Source organism: Chaetura pelagica, unplaced genomic scaffold (assembly GCF_000747805.2).
Source record: "Chaetura pelagica isolate M959 unplaced genomic scaffold, ChaPel_1.0 scaffold105, whole genome shotgun sequence".
In the NCBI taxonomy this organism is placed as follows: Eukaryota; Metazoa; Chordata; class Aves; order Apodiformes; family Apodidae; genus Chaetura; species Chaetura pelagica.
In genome coordinates, this window is record NW_009953393.1 from 2,726,918 (window position 1) to 2,746,559 (window position 19,642).

At 39.0% G+C, this 19,642-nt stretch overlaps 1 protein-coding gene across 3 annotated transcripts in view; it reads left to right on the forward strand.

The window, feature by feature from the left end:
* DCLK1 (doublecortin-like kinase 1) overlaps nucleotides 1–19,642 on the forward strand; it is a 238,820-nt gene that overhangs the window by 206,323 nt on the left and 12,855 nt on the right. For all 3 annotated transcript variants that reach the window (XM_009998337.1, XM_009998339.1, XM_009998338.1), the window contains 6 exons: nucleotides 767–913; nucleotides 5,759–5,892; nucleotides 6,573–6,650; nucleotides 7,288–7,384; nucleotides 9,037–9,117; nucleotides 16,414–16,527. In XM_009998337.1, coding sequence (XP_009996639.1) covers nucleotides 767–913; nucleotides 5,759–5,892; nucleotides 6,573–6,650; nucleotides 7,288–7,384; nucleotides 9,037–9,117; nucleotides 16,414–16,527 — 651 coding nt within the window. The remainder of the gene's footprint in view (nucleotides 1–766; nucleotides 914–5,758; nucleotides 5,893–6,572; nucleotides 6,651–7,287; nucleotides 7,385–9,036; nucleotides 9,118–16,413; nucleotides 16,528–19,642) is intronic.

The following is a 19,642-nucleotide window of genomic DNA, read 5'->3' on the forward strand; positions in this document are numbered from 1 at the left end:
CACCCCCTCTCCTCCCAGGACATCCCCTCTCCTCCCAGGACATCCCCTCTCCTCCCAGGACACCCCCTCTCCTCGCAGGACACCCCTCTCCTCCCAGTACACCCCTCTCCTCCCAGGACATCCCCTCTCCTTTCCCTTCCTTCCCTTCCTTGTTTTTCTTAACTGGCAGAAACTTTTAGCTGAATTAGACAGCACAATGAGATGAAAATGGAACAAGCTGCCATCTCTGTTTGTAGCTGTGGTGAAATACTAATGTTAATTCTTACTGTCTTTCAGTATGATTGTCTGATGTATATGCTGGGAAATTCTTCTCTATTAGCTGCAAGAAGAGCATCATACTACCAAAAAATTATCATTTTGTGTAGAGTTCAAGCAGAATTTGGGCAAAAAATTGATGTCAGTCTGTGATTATAATGAAGTGCCAAGGGTTGGTACATGGCATCTTGACAGGCAAGCAGGTAGGCATGACAGAAATCTGGGACAGAGGTTCTGAACGCACAGGTTGACAAGTGCTGGACATGTTAAAAAATCAGCATCAGGTGGGAATGGTTCGCAGTGTAGAGTCCAACCTCTTGGCTGACCAACCAAGCCATGACAAATGGTTCTGAATTACTGATACATTCTCAGTACCCAAAATATATAACTGCAAAAAACTCTATTGACCCTCCCTTCTCCTTCTCTATAAATTATGCTCCTTGATCTGCCTTAAATTTTTCAATAATTTCACAAGCAGTGTCACTCATATACCGTGGTCATTTTGCTCCAGGGAGGAGATCTTTTTGATGCTATTACCTCCACCAACAAATACACAGAGCGGGATGCCAGTGGGATGCTTTACAATCTGGCCAGTGCCATCAAATATCTTCACAGCCTGAACATTGTCCACAGGGATATCAAGCCAGAGAATCTACTGGTAAGTGCAAATTCAGCTTTCAGTACTGTTGATAATTTAAGAGTCTGTGAGAGAAGGTCTGCGCTTCTTCCTCTGTCTACACACCCCCCCATTTTGTTTCAGTCTTTTAAGTCACTGGTCTTCTAATTTTAACCTTAGCATTGTAAAGCTCTCCTAAGAATAAAAGCTAACACAAGAAGTGCATTAACATCAGCTGATATGTCTAGACTGTTTGCCAGGACACAGCAGTAGAGTTGTTCCAGTGAACACTAGAAGTGATCTTTCAGTGAGCTGCAGGATAATTCCAAGCTTCTAAATACAAAGGTGTTTTGTCCTCAAACACTGAGGCACCTGCCTCAGTAATCAGCAGCACTCCAGTTTTACAAGCACAGTGAGTATAAATGTTGTGTCCTAATCGCATCAGAGCAGAACCAGGAAGAGAGTTCAGAGTCCTTCCTTTCCCTGCCGCATCTCCCAAATAATCCCATAGCACTTCATATTAATATCCTTTACTAAAAAGCCTCGACATTGCTTTTTCTAACTGAATCTGAAGGAGCCCTATCCACTGAAGATGATGGAAACATACCCTGGCAAATAGTCCTTCTTCTGAGAATTTTGCACTCTTGAATGCAGCAATTGCATGCTCCAACTGACACAGGTTTATTCCTTCTGAGAAATTAATTTATCTGGATTATTTCATTATTCTCTAAGTTTTCCCAAAATTTCTGGCATATTCCAACATCAGACTGTCCCATATATTCTGAAACCATAAACCAGTATTTTAGATACCTAGAATGTATTACCTCAGCTGTGTGGTCTTTGCTGAACTCAGTACATTCAAACTTACAGTATGTGTGACACTGAAGAGGAAAGAGGTTTTATGAGAAAGTTGACTCAAGTAGATCTTACTAAACTTCCAGGGAGTGGGCTTTTTATAGTTGAGGTTCCTCTAATGGTAGGTGACTTTATAGTTCTGGGTGAGGAAGTAGCCTGCCCTCATTTTCCAGAAACTGCTAAAAACATGTTGGGTAGAAGTTTAACTAGACACTAATGATCGATACACCTTTCACAGGCTTTGTGCTGGTGTTCATAGGCAGCTGCATGCAGAAGTTACAGCAATCATGTGCTAGGATTCATTAATGTTGTGGCTTGGAGTGTGCAGGAGGGTCCTGGCCTGGGCCAGGGCTTGCCCTTCTGCTGTCTTGACAGTTTTCTAAATGCTTAAAGTCTGACAAAAGTAGAGTTAAGCTTTTTGGGGAGAGAGAAAGGTAGGAAGGAGGAGGGTATGACAGGAAGAGGATTATGTTTTCCTGCCATGCCATCTGTAGTAATTTCCCACCACCAGGAATTATCATACTGTTCACATTGTAGCAGAATTGTTTCTGAGTGATTTTTTGGTACAGATATATAAAAGTCCTGCACTGATACTGAGCAGTGAGGATGCAGCACTTAACCTCCTGCAGCATCCTAACTCTTAAAAGCCAGTATTTGATTCACAAATTATATCAATCCTCTGAGGTTTATCAGGTCCTTGAAAACAATAAATGCTGTTTTAGAAGAGTGCTTTAGAATCAGCCTTACCTGTGTTCTGAGCCTGTGACTGACATGGTCTATCTGTGGCCTTCATGTCTCCTGATGATTCTGCTTTTACCTTCTTATCTGTAAAATGGGATGGGTAGTTCCCTGTATCACAAGACTGCAATTAGGATTATTGTGTGGCATTTATAAAATACTTTGCAAAATGCCATGTGAATCTTAGCCTTCCTGTTGCTAAAATCTTCTTCTTGCCTTCTGTAGCCTGCCTTTTCCTTGCAGCTCTGTAATCCTTCACCTGAGTGTTCATGGCAGTATTTTTCACTTATTGTTCTTGTGCTGTCGCTTTCACACTTACTGTCACAGTCTTGCACCTGCAGTCTCTGGTAGTGTTGTTACAGCACGTTCTCCTGCCTACCAGTGTCAGAACCTGCCCTTTTCCCCACACCCTTTTCCTATCCATGAGCTGTAGCTTTAGATTTAGGGAAGCCTATAACAGACCTGCCCAAAGTGGAGCAATTAACTGGTGGGTCAGCATCTGCCCCAGTCAATGCACATCCCAAGACTTGCACCCCCATCAGTATGAAAGAACATCAGGGAGGATGAGCAAGGCCTAACAAAAGCTGTAGAGTTGCCACAGGAAATATGGTGGGTGAAGGGGAGCATGCTGCTCTGGAGAAGAAACCCAGGGAAGAAAGCTCATCTGGAGCCTCCTTATTGCCCCTTTTCCCAACTCCTGGGAGAGCTTTCACTTTCACCTCCTGGTTCTCTTCTTTGGTGTTTCCTTTCCCCCAGAGTAACTTCCCTGCTTAGAGCTGATGTATGCCATCAGCTATAGACCCTGCTGATAAATCTTCATGTGTGTGAAACTGTCTCAAAGTCCTATGTGCAACATCAGTTATTTCTAGAAGTGCTTAAATATTTGTTATTAACTTCAAGGTGTTCAAAGTCCACCTAACAGTCAACTGTCCAAGAATATAGGGTATGCTGAGTACCTGTGATTTTGTAGCTTTTTGTTGTTGTTGTTCTCTAGGGAATATGTCCAATTTTTTAATTGGAACATTTTTCATAATTGCTGCTATTTAACACATTTATTTTGTCAAGTCATGGGATGTCTTTATCGCCATATAATAAACCCTAGAGAACAACTTCTCTGACTGTTGCCATCTGCACTGATCACATGAGCAGCTTAGAAAATACTGACAGTTTTTATAGTAATGGGATACATATGGTGGCACACAATTATGTGTGGCTGCATTCAATTAATGTTGTACAATTACACAGTTTTATTGCTTAGTTAAAGCAGTGAAAGCACTACATAGTAGGTAATTTGCACTAATCTCCATTTCTTTAATTGCCCTTCAGTATTTAAATGCAGTGGAACATACATAGTGTTTGTTCTGAATAATACGAGCATTAAATTATCTTTCACATTCCTTGACTGGCATATAACATACCACAGCTTTACATTGGGCTCCTTTTTATATGGAGTTATAACAGGGTGAGGAAAAGTTACTTTCTTCAGTTTTACAAGTCAACTGAAGTAGTTTTCCAAAGAAAGTAATTCCTGGAAACAGATGGACCAAAATACTAGAAAATGCACAGCACCAAACCTTCTGCATTGGTAAATATTGTCAAGCAGACCTTTTCTGTAGTTAATTTCCAGGAAATATGAGTCATACAAGGTGTGGTCTGTTGAAGGAGCGAGTCTATGAACATTCACTAGGTTAACACAACTGATAGAAGGCTTTGTAAAAGATAATCACATGAAATAGAATATGAGATGCTTATTAGACTGGATTCAGCTCCTGGTGTCTAACTGTATACTTTACATTTTTTTACCAAGTGAATATTTAAAGCTCTAGTCTCTAGCCTTTAATTAAAACTGTTGTTGAAATTAGATTTATTACTGCCATTTCAGAGAGCACTTTCTTTAGTTTCAGGAACCAGATGTATTTAACAATCTGTGCTTTTAATAAAACCATAATTGCTTTTTTTTCCAGGGCATTTCTATAAGCCTATCTTTTTCTTCTGCCTTAGTAGCAGAGAAATGTGAATCCATATCAAATTTCTGGTCCCCTTAAAGATCCAGTTATATTATGAAAAATAACATGAGGAAAGGACTAGAATTCTGTGTATTGTGAATGTCTGCTTGTGGCTGTTGCACCTGGTAGCAGGGATTCAGGACAGAGAGGGACTTCCTCTCTAGACATGATTAACATTAACAGAGGAAAAACTTGGTATGGAAGGGGCTGTATAATATAACTACTTACTGTGAGCTATAGCAGATCTGTAACAAACAGTGGTGAGAGACTTCAATATTTGTTTTTTGGAGCTTTGATTTGGGTTGTAAAATAATAAAATTATCCATTTACATTTAAGAAGGCATCCTATAGACTGTTTCCATTTTCTAAGGTGCATTTGCAGTAAACAGCATTAAATTGCATCATAAACAATATCAAAATGAGAAACAAGAACCCAAATCAGTAACTGAATTTAAAAGAAGACTCACAGTATAGTATTTAAATTAGATACATTTTAATATTTTTTGGTTTTGAAATTTATTGTAAGTTTTCAGTGTTTGTAGGTTTGGGGATGTTCTTCACATTGAGCCAGCTTTTAAAATTGTCTTGGTTTTACTCATGTTTCTATCTTTTTTCTTGTGACTATATCTTAATCTCTCTTTGCAGCCATAAAAGCCCAGGAAAGATCATGTTGTTGCTGTGAAGACAATGTTTTTAGACAGGATTTTCACATATATTCATTAACAGCCCTATCTGTGTTCATTGGTGACAATGGTAAAATACCATTAAGGGAGTGATTGGTGTTTAACAGTCATTCAAGGAGAGGACAGTCTTTCTAGGGGAAATAGTTCAGCCAGTTTTGTGTCTTGTTACTTCAACACACAGAGAAGAATTTGTTGCTGCTGTTAGTGCAGTCACAGTTGTATTATCAAACAAGCTGAAATTCCTGTGCAATCCTTTATGCTGTGTGCAAGTAAAACGAACAAACTCAAACCCTCTACATTCTGAATTGGCTGTCAGTGAGGAGATAACCTAGGAATGGCACTGCTGGAAGGTCAGAACTTTGCTTCTGGGCTTTAGCTTCTAGCAAGTCCTTTGTTTGCCTGTTAGGGCATAAGTCCCAAACACCCAGAGTACATGCAAGTTGTCCAAATGGTCTAAATTTTCAAAGCATGCAGAGATGTATGTTGTAGGTAAGGAGGAGAAAATAGACTGTGAATTAGATGGAACATTTCAGGCAGTTAGTAAATGATACAGTGGTTGCCTTGATGGTACTGTGTTAAGCCTTTGAATTTTCCTTCTGATTTAGGTTTATGAACACCAAGATGGAAGCAAGTCCCTGAAGCTAGGAGACTTTGGCCTAGCAACAATTGTGGATGGACCATTATATACTGTTTGTGGGACCCCAACATATGTAGCTCCAGAGATCATTGCTGAAACTGGGTAAATAATTTCTAGTGATGATTCATTGATGTGTACGCAGTGGAGCATGTTCCCACCAATGTGCCAGATAGGAATTCTTGCAAGTAACATTTCTATGCTGCCTTTGCTCAGGTATGAGACAGAAATCGCGGCTCACAGAACAGTTTAGTTGGACAGAACCTCTGGAGGCTGTCTTGTTCGAACTGGCTCAGAGCAGGGCCTGCTTTGGAGTTATATTAGGTTCTTCTGCCAGGTGTTGGCCTTAGACTTCTCAGTGTAACATGGAGTTACTAACTAGCCATTCGCAGATACAATAAAAGTAATTGTTAAGCTGCCCCCAGAGACCGGCTAACGCTCACTTTTATTTCATTTTACCACACACTGTCCATTTCTTCTGAGTTGTTCCTCAGAATAAATATCTGCTGGCTTGAGCAGCCCGTGTAACACTTGCAGGCTTCATGTTTTAGGTGTCACTGTCTAACTCAAGAATACAGCACAACATCTTCTGTGCAGTCCTAGATTCTGATCTGATGTGCTTTTAAGATGTAAATGTAAAGAAGATTTGAAAGCAGAATTGCAATAGGTAGATAGGACACAGAGAAAGTTCAGATGAGAATATATAAGAAATTAATAATTCTGAAAATGTTTGTTCTTGTACTGTAAGCGTCTGATGCCTCTAACTGTGTCTCTCACATTTCTAGATACGGCTTGAAGGTGGATATCTGGGCAGCGGGTGTGATTACTTACATCCTGCTCTGTGGTTTCCCTCCATTCCGTGGGTATGGACTGATCTATTCAACCATCTTCGTTCTGTAAATTGGTCCCTGTGCTCCTTTTACGCTAAGCACAGAAATTCCTACTGAAAGAGTTCTCTACACTTAGTCTGTTTTTTCCCATGCTCTGCATAGCAGTTTACACAAACCCCATAACTGTGTGTGATTTTACTATAAAATCTCTGTCTCGTGTTTGTTTATTTTAGTTTAAACTTCATTGCATTACACAACAAGAGCCTCCATTATGGGTTCTGAGTGCCTTTGCCTGATGTTTAAAATACACAGTGAAATAAGCATCTTCTTTCATGGACCAAATACAACACATTTTTGTGGTCAGTAAAGGGTAATTAAAATGTAAGCCACTTAATAAGGACATGTCAGATCTTTTGTCCCCTTCAAAGCACTTGCAAAGTTGTTGGCAATCCTAAAGAGAAGCAGGTTACCTCAGAAAGAATGTACCAAATGCACTTTGTTGTATGATCTCACTATTCACACCCATGGTTGCATGCTTGGGGGGAATCAACAGCTTCCAAAAGCACACGAAGAGATTGCCAATGAAAAGTATCAAGAAGCATATTGAAACCAGGTCTGGAAATAATTTATTTGTGGGTTTTGTTGTTTTTGTTTGATTTTTACTTTACAGAAGTGGGGATGACCAAGAAGTGCTTTTTGATCAGATTTTGATGGGACAGGTGGATTTTCCATCTCCATATTGGGACAATGTTTCTGACTCTGCAAAGGTAGGTTTATACAGTTGATGATACTTTCTTCATCAATGTTATTGCCAGTGCTAGTATCTAATAAATGTTCTTTCACAGTGCTGTATTTTACATGTTTCATGCATCTGCTGCTAAGCCTATAAATTCCTCTGGGTCACCAAGTGTGTTGACGTATTGACACTGTCTGTTTCTTAGACTCCAGGTGGTTCAGAAAGGGACCCTATCTCTATATGATGTCTTACACAAGAGAGACACCAACAACCCTTACTGAGGAAGAAAAATTTTAAGTAACTTTGCTTGACCTACACTGCTTAGCTTGAAAGCTCCCTGGGACTGTGCTTTGTATGTACTTATGATGGGGACCAGGTACCAACCTGGAGCCTTGGAATATTATATAATAGTATTATAGGGAGGCTATTTTTCCCTTATTGATCTCATTAGACGATATGGCTGTTGTTACTTTCTGTCAAAGAACAGGCCTCCCATTGCCTATGACTCCTTCTTTTTGTCAGTGTGGTACAAAATACAGACTTGTTCTCTCCACCAGTTCAGAGGCTGTAGCCTCTTGGCACATGATAGGAGAGGTAGAGTTTGAGTCTGCCAGTTTACATCTGTAGCCTGTAAGGTAAATCCAGGCAAAACTATGTCCTGTTTCTTTCAGTGTGATAATGTTTAATTAATCACACACATGTGCAAAAAAACAACAAACATAAAATTTGGAGATTAATGCATGGAATGAAAGTAGCATTTTACTTTCTGAATCTCCGTTCTTCAGAGTTACATCCTACTTTTACAGACATGTGGAAGGTGATCAGGACTAGCATTTTAGCCAGTTAGCTAATGAGGTTAATGAAAGGGATACAGGAATAGAGTTGGAAGAAGTCCGCCAAACCACATCATTGTGTTTTAGCAGGCTTGGTTTCCTAGCATCAGTAATGAGAACTCTGCAAGTCCTTTGCCAATGTTGTTCTCCTGTGAAACTCCTTCATCCAAATAGTTTAGTCTAAAATTTCTATTTCGAAGCTTTAGCCTATTTATTTGACTTCTCCTTGTCACTAAGAATCACTAACTTCGGTCTTTAGTGATACCGTTTTCTTTGCTGTCAGACTGACATTCTGTTTTCTGTGCATTCCACTCACTGGTGGAATTATATTTGTGTTTATTTACATGCTAGTTGAAAATGAGGTAATCGCAGAGGAAATCAGAAGATTAAAAATAAGGGGTATAGGCGTTGGTTTTGTTGTTTGGTTGATTGTTTTTTTTTAAAAAATATATTCTATGTCATACAAGAGCTTAAATTCTAGATTTGCTGGGGTTTTTTCCAACAGAGGATTTGGCTTTTTCTTAAAAGGAAACTAACCAAATTTCATGCGACTATCTGTTTTGTACATAATGTATAAAGTGCTTTTCTCTGAAACAGTGGCTGTGGAATTGTAACTCAGAACTGTCTTCTAGCTTTTCAGGGTACTGTTAGATATAGATTTAAAAGTTGAGCTTGAAGTTCAGCAGCTCATAGTTTGTTTTTTTAAAAAATAATCTTATTTCTGAAGTTGATAGTTCGCTCTCCTTTTGAGCACACTTACATAATCAGCTGAAGAACACTTCAGTGAATTTAATGTTGATTTGTGCTTTTAAAATCTGCTTTTAATTTGACTTGGTATTTAATTTCTCAGGAACTTATCACAATGATGCTTCAAGTAGATGTAGATCTGCGATTCTCAGCCTTGCAAGTTCTTGAGCATCCATGGGTTAATGTAAGTATTTTCAGGCTTGTAGGTGCTGCTTGTAAGTTGGCACCTTTGAGCTCTTTTCTGTCAAGTCTTTTCTATGCCCTTTTGGAGCCAGCACATTCTAAAAATGCCACAGACTTAACTGGAAATAAGCTGGGTTACAGGCTGTTTTAGTATATCACATGTACCTTGGAGTATTCACTAATTTACACATGCTCAACTACATTTTCTCTGAAATATTTTGGGCCAGGTTTTCAACAAATCTCAACCACACTTGACAAATTTATACCTCTAACGATCAGCTTGAAGGTTCGGTGGCACATTTTGCTCCCCTAAAATCAGATAGACTTAAAAATTAGACAGTCATAAGTAAGAGCTATTGAAATAGAGCCCATACTGTTAAGCTTATATGATCCAGCATGAAATAGGGAAACCTTTAGAATCATATTTAGCTTCTGATGTTGAAATATACATATATTTATGTGCAGCTATATCCATGGAATCTGAGTTACCATGAAATAGCTATTTATGTATCCTGGCTTATCTCTGAGCAACTGGACGTTTGCCATAAAAGTGGTAATCAGTCAGGTGGCATATGGATAAATCTGGCAGAGAATAAAGCAAATTGTCTTTAATCATGAGACAAGGACACTACTTAATATTTGGTAATTATTTCAGACTATTTAATATGTCTGAAAATATTTGGATGACAAGAAAGAAAAATTGGAGAAAATCCAGATTCAAATTCAGAAGGGAAGATTGAGAAGAGAAATACGATGAGGATGAGCAGAGAACAAAAAAATAAGGAGGAAGAAATAATGGTTCACTTTGTCTGTTGCAAGTTTGAATGTTCAGTCCTCTCTGGAATACTATTTGGTCCCTCAGCTGCTGTATCCAAAATCTTTTTCTCACTAATACACTAAACATTCACATATGCAGTAACTTAACGTGCTATTTTTTTTTTTTAATGAAAGTGCCCTCCATCTAGCCCAGGGTAGTGGTGATCAGTTAAAGTGTTTACAAAGTACATACGATAGACTTGGAGGTTCCCTTATTGCCTAAAGCTGCTTTTTTTTTTTTTTTTTTTTCTTTTTAGTAAATGATATTGTCACACAGAGCACTTAGGCAGCATACAGAAAGTGCAAGGATCCAGGGAAATGTGTGATGAAAATATTTTCATTTTAAAGATGACATTCAAGCAGCTGAAATAATATTTTTTCTTGGTGCCATGTGCTGACCTTGGCCATAGTGTTCTGTCCCAGTTTATAACTACTTTTGGAGACTGAGGTGTCTCTCTTTCTCCATGGGAGGAGGATGGGTGGTTATTTCTGGAGTGCTGCTGAGGAAGAGCTGGAAGTGACTGATCAGAAGTTGCAGAGAGGCCAGGTCACCTGCAGTGCCAGGCTGTACAAGGCTGCTGAGGTCACTGAAACATCACTTGTTTATACCACATAAGGATGCGGTCACTAATCTTCCTCTTTTTCTTAAAAATACATTGGAACTGTTAATGCTCCTCTTGGACACTTTTTTTTTTTTTTTTTTTCCCTTCAGTTACACTGTGATGTATTTTAGGAAGCTGTGTTGGTAAAATGTATTAAGACAAAGAGGTGCAGCTCCTTGTCAGTAACGTGGAGGTGGCAGGAGGGTCTGGTCCCTGCCCTCACTAGTGCCTGCTCATGGGGAGGGATGGAGAAAGGGGCTGAGGGCTAAAGTCTTTGAACATTCCAGAGCTCCACTAACCAAACCTGAGCTCTGGTTACTGAAGCAGCCTGGCAAATTCCTGTGTTTCTGCACAGTAAATTAAAATAGCCCTTTGCTAGAGGATGCTGGAGAGGCCAAGTACACATGGATTAAAAAGGAAGTTAGATAGATGAGGATGAACCCATTGGTGTCTCTTAAATATGGTGGTTTGGATGCAACTCTTGATTTACAAAGTTCTTACGTACTTGATTGGCAGAAATGGGAGGTAAACCAGGGGAAGTTCAAGATCTGCTTATCTTTGTTAAATGTATTATTTCATGAACAGTTACTACAATGCACTGTTGGACACAAGACACTGTGTTTAATTTACCTTTGGTCAAGCCCTTCTGCACTTCTCATAGTTTTATAGTTTTAAATTCTTTGCAACCAAAACCTATAACAGTTCTGTCCATAAGAAGTGAAACAAATAATTCCATGATAGTTCTGTAATTTCTTCTTTTCTGTTCAATTGCTGCTTTTAACAACTAGGACAAATCAGCATTTTGTCTTCAGCATAGCACTAGTTCATAACACAGATCAAAACCTCTTTTGAATTCTCTTGTGTGTCCTCCAGACATTTTTTCTGGAAGGAGAAAGGCCAGTACTGGGACCAGTTCAGGAAAGTGTTTGATTGAGCCAATTCCAAACATTGCTCCTATTTCAAGGCATCACACATGGAAATGCTTAGTAATAGGCATAAAATTAACTAGATGGCACTAAAATCCTAGTTCACTTCAGGAGAAATAAGAACATGGCTGAGTTGAAACAGGTGCTTAAATGCTTTTGTGAAAAAGAACACTTTCCTGCAGTGGGTCTGCGAAGTACACAGCAGACAGCCTAGCAGGGACAGCCTGCTTGTGTTTGGGGGCAGAAGGATACCCTGGTGTTAGATCCAGCCTCACATCTCCCTTCCATCACCAACTTGCGCAACTGGGACTCTGTCACAAAACCTCCCTGTACCTCATTTTCCCAGCTTCAGGACAGGGAATTAATATACTCATCCCTGTTTATAAAAGGGTCTACCATCTGTCATAAATACCCAATTATCTGCACCTTTTGTAAAATACGATTTTACAAATCTGAGAAGAAATGGCATATGACATTTTCATCTAACACTGTTTTCCCAGATATCCTGTAGAAATACTTTTCTGTGGCACCAAATGCTGGACTTTATTTCAGTTTTGAACCTATTCATAGGGTGGTAAACTTGCAGCTAAACTGCTGGATAGGGCAGCTGGCTTAAAAAGCAGGCATGTGTTTTCTTTGACAATTTAAAGAAACATTTTATCTTCTTTGACCAAACCTTTGACAGAAGTGTTGTAACTGCTTACACTGTATAAAACAATTTTGTAGATTGTAAATAACCATTCTACTTTATAGCTGCTTGCTATGTGATTACTTGGTAAATTGCTGAGAGTCCTGGAATGTGCTTTGACATTTTCAGTAGGAGCCAACCCTCATTTCAGTTTCAGTTTTTGCTATAAAAATAGCTGGAATCCTCTTGGAAACTACAAAACTTGTTATGGTCAGAGGCAGACCAGTAAAGCAGTTCTTATGTCAATAATATCCCAGCTGTTTCCAATTCAAAAAAACAAAACTTGAAAAGATGTTGGCTATGTGCCACTGCCACAGATGGAGATCTTGAATTCTAAATGCAATTCAGCAGCAGTTCTTGCCCCCTCCATTTAGTTTGTTTGGATGTGTCTCTCCTATGCAGTACACTTAGACCTGGAAACAAATCCATGACTTTATACTTCCCCTACGGGGACCCCAGCTCTTTCCTTTACCTGCTCAAATTATTTGCAAGGAACAAAGAGTTACAAAAGAGGCTGGAAGCTTGAGGTCTGGTATTTTAAGTACTGATGATACTGATAACCGAATTGTACTGTACAAGTTATGGGTCAAACCTACTCTCTCTTTGGTGTCTAAGAAGTACATATTTCCTGATACAGCAGTGAGCAGTGAATGCTGAAAGGGGTGGATTGCATTCTGTAAATCCTTCTCTGTTAAAATAATCAATAAAATATGTGGTGTTGGGGCTGGACGAAGAAGATGGCACACATCAACCTAAAAACAATTAGAGAAATGGGAGCTTTTACATGTTTCCTTAGCCATGTCTGCCTTGGAAAATGTGTGTGCAAAAGAAATGAATAACCAAGCAGTAAATAGTAATAAAATGAGTGTTTGTAAGGAAGCTAAATTAAAAAGACATTTCTTATTTGGCAGCTGGACTACTTTTGTTTATACCTCAGGACACTGCCCAAAGAAAAAAATTCCTTCCTTAAAGGAAACAGTCCAAAAGATTTTCCAGCCTTATTCAAACTTCTATTTGCTCTAATTTTCTCTTGTTATTTATATAACGATCTATTAATCCAATGCTTTTAGACCTGAAAAGTAAAGCACTTGCAACAGGCTTGTGAAATGGATCTGAGTGCTTCAGGGCAGTAGGAGCCTGTGAATCCTGAACTTTCTTCTGTCTTTTTAAAACTTCCTTTGTCTTAGAGTGGCAATGTCTCCTGCCATAGACAACAATGTAAATTTGATAATTCCTTCCTCAAATGATGCCAAGACCTTTGCCTCTTTTGTTTGTTTGTTTTTAATTTTTTATTGACTTCTTGCAAGACGACCATGAAAGATATGTTGTGGAGGCTGATAAAAAAAAATACGTGTATTAAGATCCCAAACAGTTTGCATTGTCCAGGTGAAAAGTCAAATTCTTGACCAGAGTCTTCAAACTGTTGAAGGATTTTGACTGCTCAACTTCTGAGATATGCTAAGGAAAGCTCTTATTTCAGAGTATTGGCAGTCAAAATTTTCAGAAGCTCATGAGCCTTTCAAGTTCCCAGAGTTGAGCACCAAAAATCACTAGTTAATTTTAAAAGATCTTGTCCTGACTGCTAAAGCTGAAATAAAATTTCATTATCCTAACACACTGCAAGAAGTAGTTCCTATAGCAAAGGATTAAAATAGGGGAAAGGAACAGTTAAGCTCTTTGGGGGCTGACATCCTTGCCATTACAGCAACTTGATGAAATTCTTGTCATCAACATTTAGCCTGTTCTCCAATTCTACAACTTACCCTGCTGATTCTGGTGAATCTGATGGGGTTTATTTCACTTCTCGCCATTTTACACTGCAGAGCAGCTTGTTTTCTATGTAGTTAAACAGCTGTCATCTCTCACTCTCAATATATATCTATTTTATTGCTGGCTGAAGTGATTCCAGGAGCCAGTTAATATATATTAAGTCATTTATAAAGAATGTTGGAATAATAATTTTTAAAAAATAATGATAACTACTGAGCATCAGGTAGCACCAATACTAGTAAGAAAAATTATTAATAATAGAGGAATTCTAATATATTGCTGTTCTACTTCTTAAATTGAGCTGGAAGATATTTCATCTAAAAGCTGGAGTCCAAACTGTGTGACTCTGGCACGTTGCCAGTGGAGCTGTGGGTTTGGTGCTTCACCAATAAAATATTACCACAGTCTTGGTAGCTATTGTCTTCTCCATAATTTAGTCTTTTGACAAGAGGACACAAATGTTTGGCAGACTTTCATGTCAAGAATGCCAACAGAATTACCTTTTTTTTTTCCTCCTTTAAGTGAAGAAGAGTTCACTTCACAGATTGGCTTTCTTCTGGGAAAGGCAAGGTCAGCGGAAAGCAGGTTATTTTTAGGGGCCATATAGCACCGAGCCGAGACTCCCTGGTGCTAGACGATAACCAGCTACTGGGTTGTATTGTTTTGTTTTGTGTTTTGCAGCTGTGTGCACTTGACCGTGTTTTGCCAGCTGAGACATTTTGTTAAGGGGTGAGTGAGGGATCTCTAAACACAAACTCCCCAAGATAAATAAATAACAAACCCTAACCAGCCTCCCTAAAAATTCCATATGCTCACTGAACTCATGATTTACTGCAGTAACTCTGTAACTCTTTAAGTGCACTCAGAATTGCTGCAAAGCCAGAAAAAAAGGTGTCTGTAATCTCTCTGTGTTTTGATTTTGTCTCTTGCTTGCGTGTATTCTGCTAGAATGATGCTTAAGTGGATTTCTATGAACTTTGTCAACTGTGGATAGCTACACATACCATGTGGTACTACTACCCTAGGGTGACCATTGCAGGTAGCCAGTGGCCTGATATCCTGCGTATTCTGCCTATTCTGCATTTTGTTGCCTGTTCCACCTATTCTGCATCCTGTTGCCTGAAATCCTGCATATTCTGGTAGCAGGGAAGTCTCTCTGATTATTGGCTTTCTGCAGTTTTCTTAGGCCTTAGGCCCTTATCTGCAATTTCTAAAAAAATTCCTTTTTTCTCTTGATCTTGAATTCACATCGCTGTCTAGTGCAAAACTGCAGACTCCCTTTGTTCTGCTAGGGTTTCACTTCAGCATTGAGGCTTCCTGCACGCCTTGGTGCAGAGAGTCAGGTTTGCTCTGGGAAGCGGGATATCCCAGATGAGAGGAGGCACCTCTCAGCCCATCTGCACGGCTTCTGGGCTGGAGCTCACACACAGCTGGCTCGCTTGGTGCTTGTGACAGCAGAACATGTGTCTGCCACTTCTTGGCCATGTAGTTGTGTGCCTGCTTTTACCTCAGGTTCCCTCAACTTGAGAACACGTGTCTTTTGGCAAGGAAGAAGAGGCCACCCACAGCCAGGTCCAGCCCTTCTCAGCTTTCCCAAGCAGTCTGTAACTGTGTGTTCCTCTGTCTGCCTTTTCCCCACAGCATCCCAGACTTGTGTGCCTTGGCACTGAGCAAAGGAATCACAGTCCCTTGTTATCAGTCAGTCTGAGGTTTGATTTGCAGAGGTGTATGTTTAACTATGGCTTTAGTACAGTGCTGTCATAGTCTGTGAGGAAGGCCACAGCAAGCTCTACTCTTACCTGCCTACGCCTAACCTGGCCTGCAGATGTATGCAATGATACATCCTGGCATTGGTGAGGTCTTGTTCTTACCCATCTCAAGGGTCTCAGCCAGGGTATGTCTCAGCTCCCATCATGCCTGGGTTACCTCCCTGAGCCATGGCTGGAACATTCAACCAACCCCTTAGTCCCTGAGTTTGTAAACTTTACAGGAAAGGGACCTTATTAGTATCTCACAGGGCTTTTAGAGATCCTTTCCTGTGTCCTACCAAAACAGGGCTTCTGGTTTCTGTAATCTCTTAGGTTCTTTGCCACTTTTGAGGTCATTGAACTTAAATTATGTGATGAGTAAACAGATTCATAAGCAGGTCTTAGTTTATCAAGCTTGGAAATATTAAGGGGCCTAAAAATAAGTTGTCGGTGGTAGTTGTGACACGGTATGACGGATGATATTTGACAGTTATTATTAATGAACATGATCCAAAGTTTGAGAGGAAGATGTCAGTTAAAGAAGAAGAGAGAGGCTGGTTGCCGACAAAATATGATGTTCCTCTTATAATACCTTAGATACATTTATGGAGACAGTGACTGACCTGTATTACATTACAAACTTTATTGTAAACTTGTCTATATTGATCAGTCCTATCAAAATCACCTTGCAATTCCTTTTTTTTGCCTTTTCTTTCTGAAGTTTTATCTGGCTTTATTTTTCTACAGGATGATGGCCTTCCAGAGAATGAGCATCAGCTCTCAGTAGCTGGGAAGATAAAGAAGCATTTCAACACAGGCCCTAAACCAAACAGCACAGCAGCTGGAGTTTCTGTCATAGCAGTAAGCATCTGAATTACACAGCTGAAACACTTTAATATGTGTCCACAAGACAGTGTGTGTTTAAGACATGCCACCAAAAAAACAGAGAGGGTTAATCTTTAGCTAATTTGAGCATTTAATTGTTATAAATGTAGTTAGACTGCTATTCTGCACAGCTTGTCCATTGATTCTCCTTGTGAGTCACATTGTTATTTAACAGCCCTAAGAGATGTAACAGTACTCACATTTCTACATTTTACCAGAAGATCAGTGGACCTAGCTCCAATGTAGATTCAACAATTCAAACTCTGGGATCATGACATTTTACGTGGCAGCAGAATCATCACATGGATTTGGGCCACAAAGGGTTGTAGAAGAAGGACAGTACTCTACAATTAATGGAAGTTCAAAATTGTAACAGAAAATCTGTATGGCAGCCTGAGCTTCTCTCCTCTGAAGACATCAAAGAGAGCTATGATGCCTCACTGCTACCTTCATAGTTGATCCAAGTCTAGCCACTTCAAATTTACCTGAGCAGCAGCATTTTATTGTACTGCCACATGCAAGCTGCTTCCCTTTAGGCAGAACGACCTAGTTGGGTAAAGACTTAATGGAGTTCCTTGCTGCCTTCTGTCATGTTGCAATTCCAGTCTAGGCATTCCAAGTTAGGATGTGTCGAAGCTCCTGAAACCAAGCTTGACTGAACTTCTGACCAAGATTTACCAAAGTTTCAGTGACATCCTCAGTGTAGCATACATTGCATACATTTATATTTTTCTTTTTCCCAAAGATGAACACGTGTACTATATATACATGTGCACAGAATATATTCAGAGTTTTATGAGATTATTCATCTTGATGCCACTGAATAGCAACATGCGCATCCTTTACATTTTTATACATCTGCCTGTGTTTGTAAGCTTTTCTTTATTACTTGTGGTAATGTTAACGCTCCAAATAGTCACTAAAAATAAGTGACACGTTAAACATAACCATTCCCATATCAGATTACTCAGTGTTCATTCCCAGCTTCCATAAATTTCAGGTGGCGTGACTGCACATGTACACTTTCTTGTACTGTTTCCACTTTCATGTTTCTCAGCTCAGCCCCTCCAGTGGTGAGTTAAATCAGCATGAAGTAAACTCAGCTCAGCACATGCAATCTGGCTCACAGGTGTGAACTGTTTGTGCAGCAAAATGGACACTCTCTCAAAGTTACTTGGTATAAGTACTTGAAATTTCAAGCTGTGCTTCTCTCGTATTTTTTCTTTACTCTTTGCAACCCTGAACGTCCTCAACATGGAAGCAAGTTGTTCCTCATGCTTTTCCTAGATTTTCTCAGTCATCAGCTAACACAGTCAGCATTTTTTTTCTTTCATTTTTAAGCAATAATACTGCAACAACTCTCCCACAACTAAAACATCACATACCCATTGCTCATCTGAAATGCAGGTATGTTCTGTATAGACTAGATGAAACCGTGTTCCTTTCGAATGGACTGCCAGCACGCTTGTCCATGAGAATTACTGCTCAGATCCTCCATGCTAATGACTTCAAAGCATAAAAGCAAGAAATGATGCCTCTGTCCTCATCCATCCCTCGCCTCCTTTATGTTTTTAATTTCCCCACCCTCCTCTTTTTTTTTCCTTTGCCCCAGTTGCTCTGCCAAGAAATTGTTTTCAGCAATTTGACACTTGAATAATGAAAAAGGCACTGTAGTGAATCTTTCCACTGCAGAACATTATTTTTAAAAAAAGAAAAAGAAAAAAGTATATGTTCTATATTCTTAATGGCTTTTATTTACTTTTTAGTGTTTGGAAATTTAACATTATTGATCTTCTCTATGGGTGAACATCATACTCTGGCACGATTAATCCTACAACTTGGCCTGTAAAATAAAAACATTTAGACTATTTTTACAGAATTCATAAAGTTGCTTGATTAGCTTGTGTAAATTCTTTTCTAAAATCTTAGAAGAGATGGGGAAGTATAAGCCACTTTAGTGTTTCGGTAATGTTTCAGAAAGTTAGATAATTTAGATTTTAATAATAAATTGCTTGGGTTTTCTACAAAACTGATATAATTAGTAGAATAAAGCCAAAAGCAAAACAACAAAGCCTTTAACTGTTGTTTCTGCATTTGAAAGTATATATAATATACATTTGACATGCATGTCATCAGAATTTAATGCTTGGGAATCTTCCTTTAACTGTGTAATTTCAAATACCATAGAAGGAAATCTTACTAATGAAGCTTGCTCTACATTTAGAATTTTCAAATAATATATTGTCAGCACTAAAGATGTGCACTAAGTATATTTTCTACAAAAATATTGTTTTATTGTGCCTGCCTATATGTTTACTGTAACTTTTTGAGAGAGTGCTTGTGTATATAATATATAGAGATGCTTTCTATATATCATATAAGATGTGTGTCTGTGTGAGTGTGAAAATGTGTTAATATGTGCTTATATTTATATAGCTTACTTAATAGTATAAAATATAAATATTTGCATTATTTTGAGTTTTACAACTCTATTTTTATATAGACAGATAGCTGATTCGTGGTATTTAGTTCTTAATTTGTTCTCACACTGGTATGATATTATATGCCTGTTTTCTTCGATGGGAAAAAGTAAGACACCTCAGAGATCTCAAGCAGTATTTATCATATGCACCAATTAAAACTGTAATTTGAAAACTAAATTCCCAAAGATGGTGTTTCGGTCATCTTGACCGGGAGGAAGTTTGAAGCCATGTGCATTTTACATACATCAACTGTAGCTATGGCTTCCTTCAGCGATGTCCAAATACATTGTATTGACTTACATCTGCTTTGCTGAGGTAGTAACCCTCAGTGAAAGTTGACCCTGACTGTTCAGGACAGAGACATCCTACAAGTTCTCATGCATGTGTCCAGACTTGCAGTTTGTCCTCATTTGAAAGGATTTGTCAGTTTGGACAAACTGCCATAATGAACATGTTGTTCAGGCCTGGCAAAGTAATTTCTTTGCTGGTGTGGTAGAAGGTGATTCCTCAAAGAAACTATACGGGCAAAGAGACTTTTCTGTTGATACACTAACATATCTTTAAAAGTTCTGCCAGCATAACTATGTCATTGGGAAAAAAAATTCTCT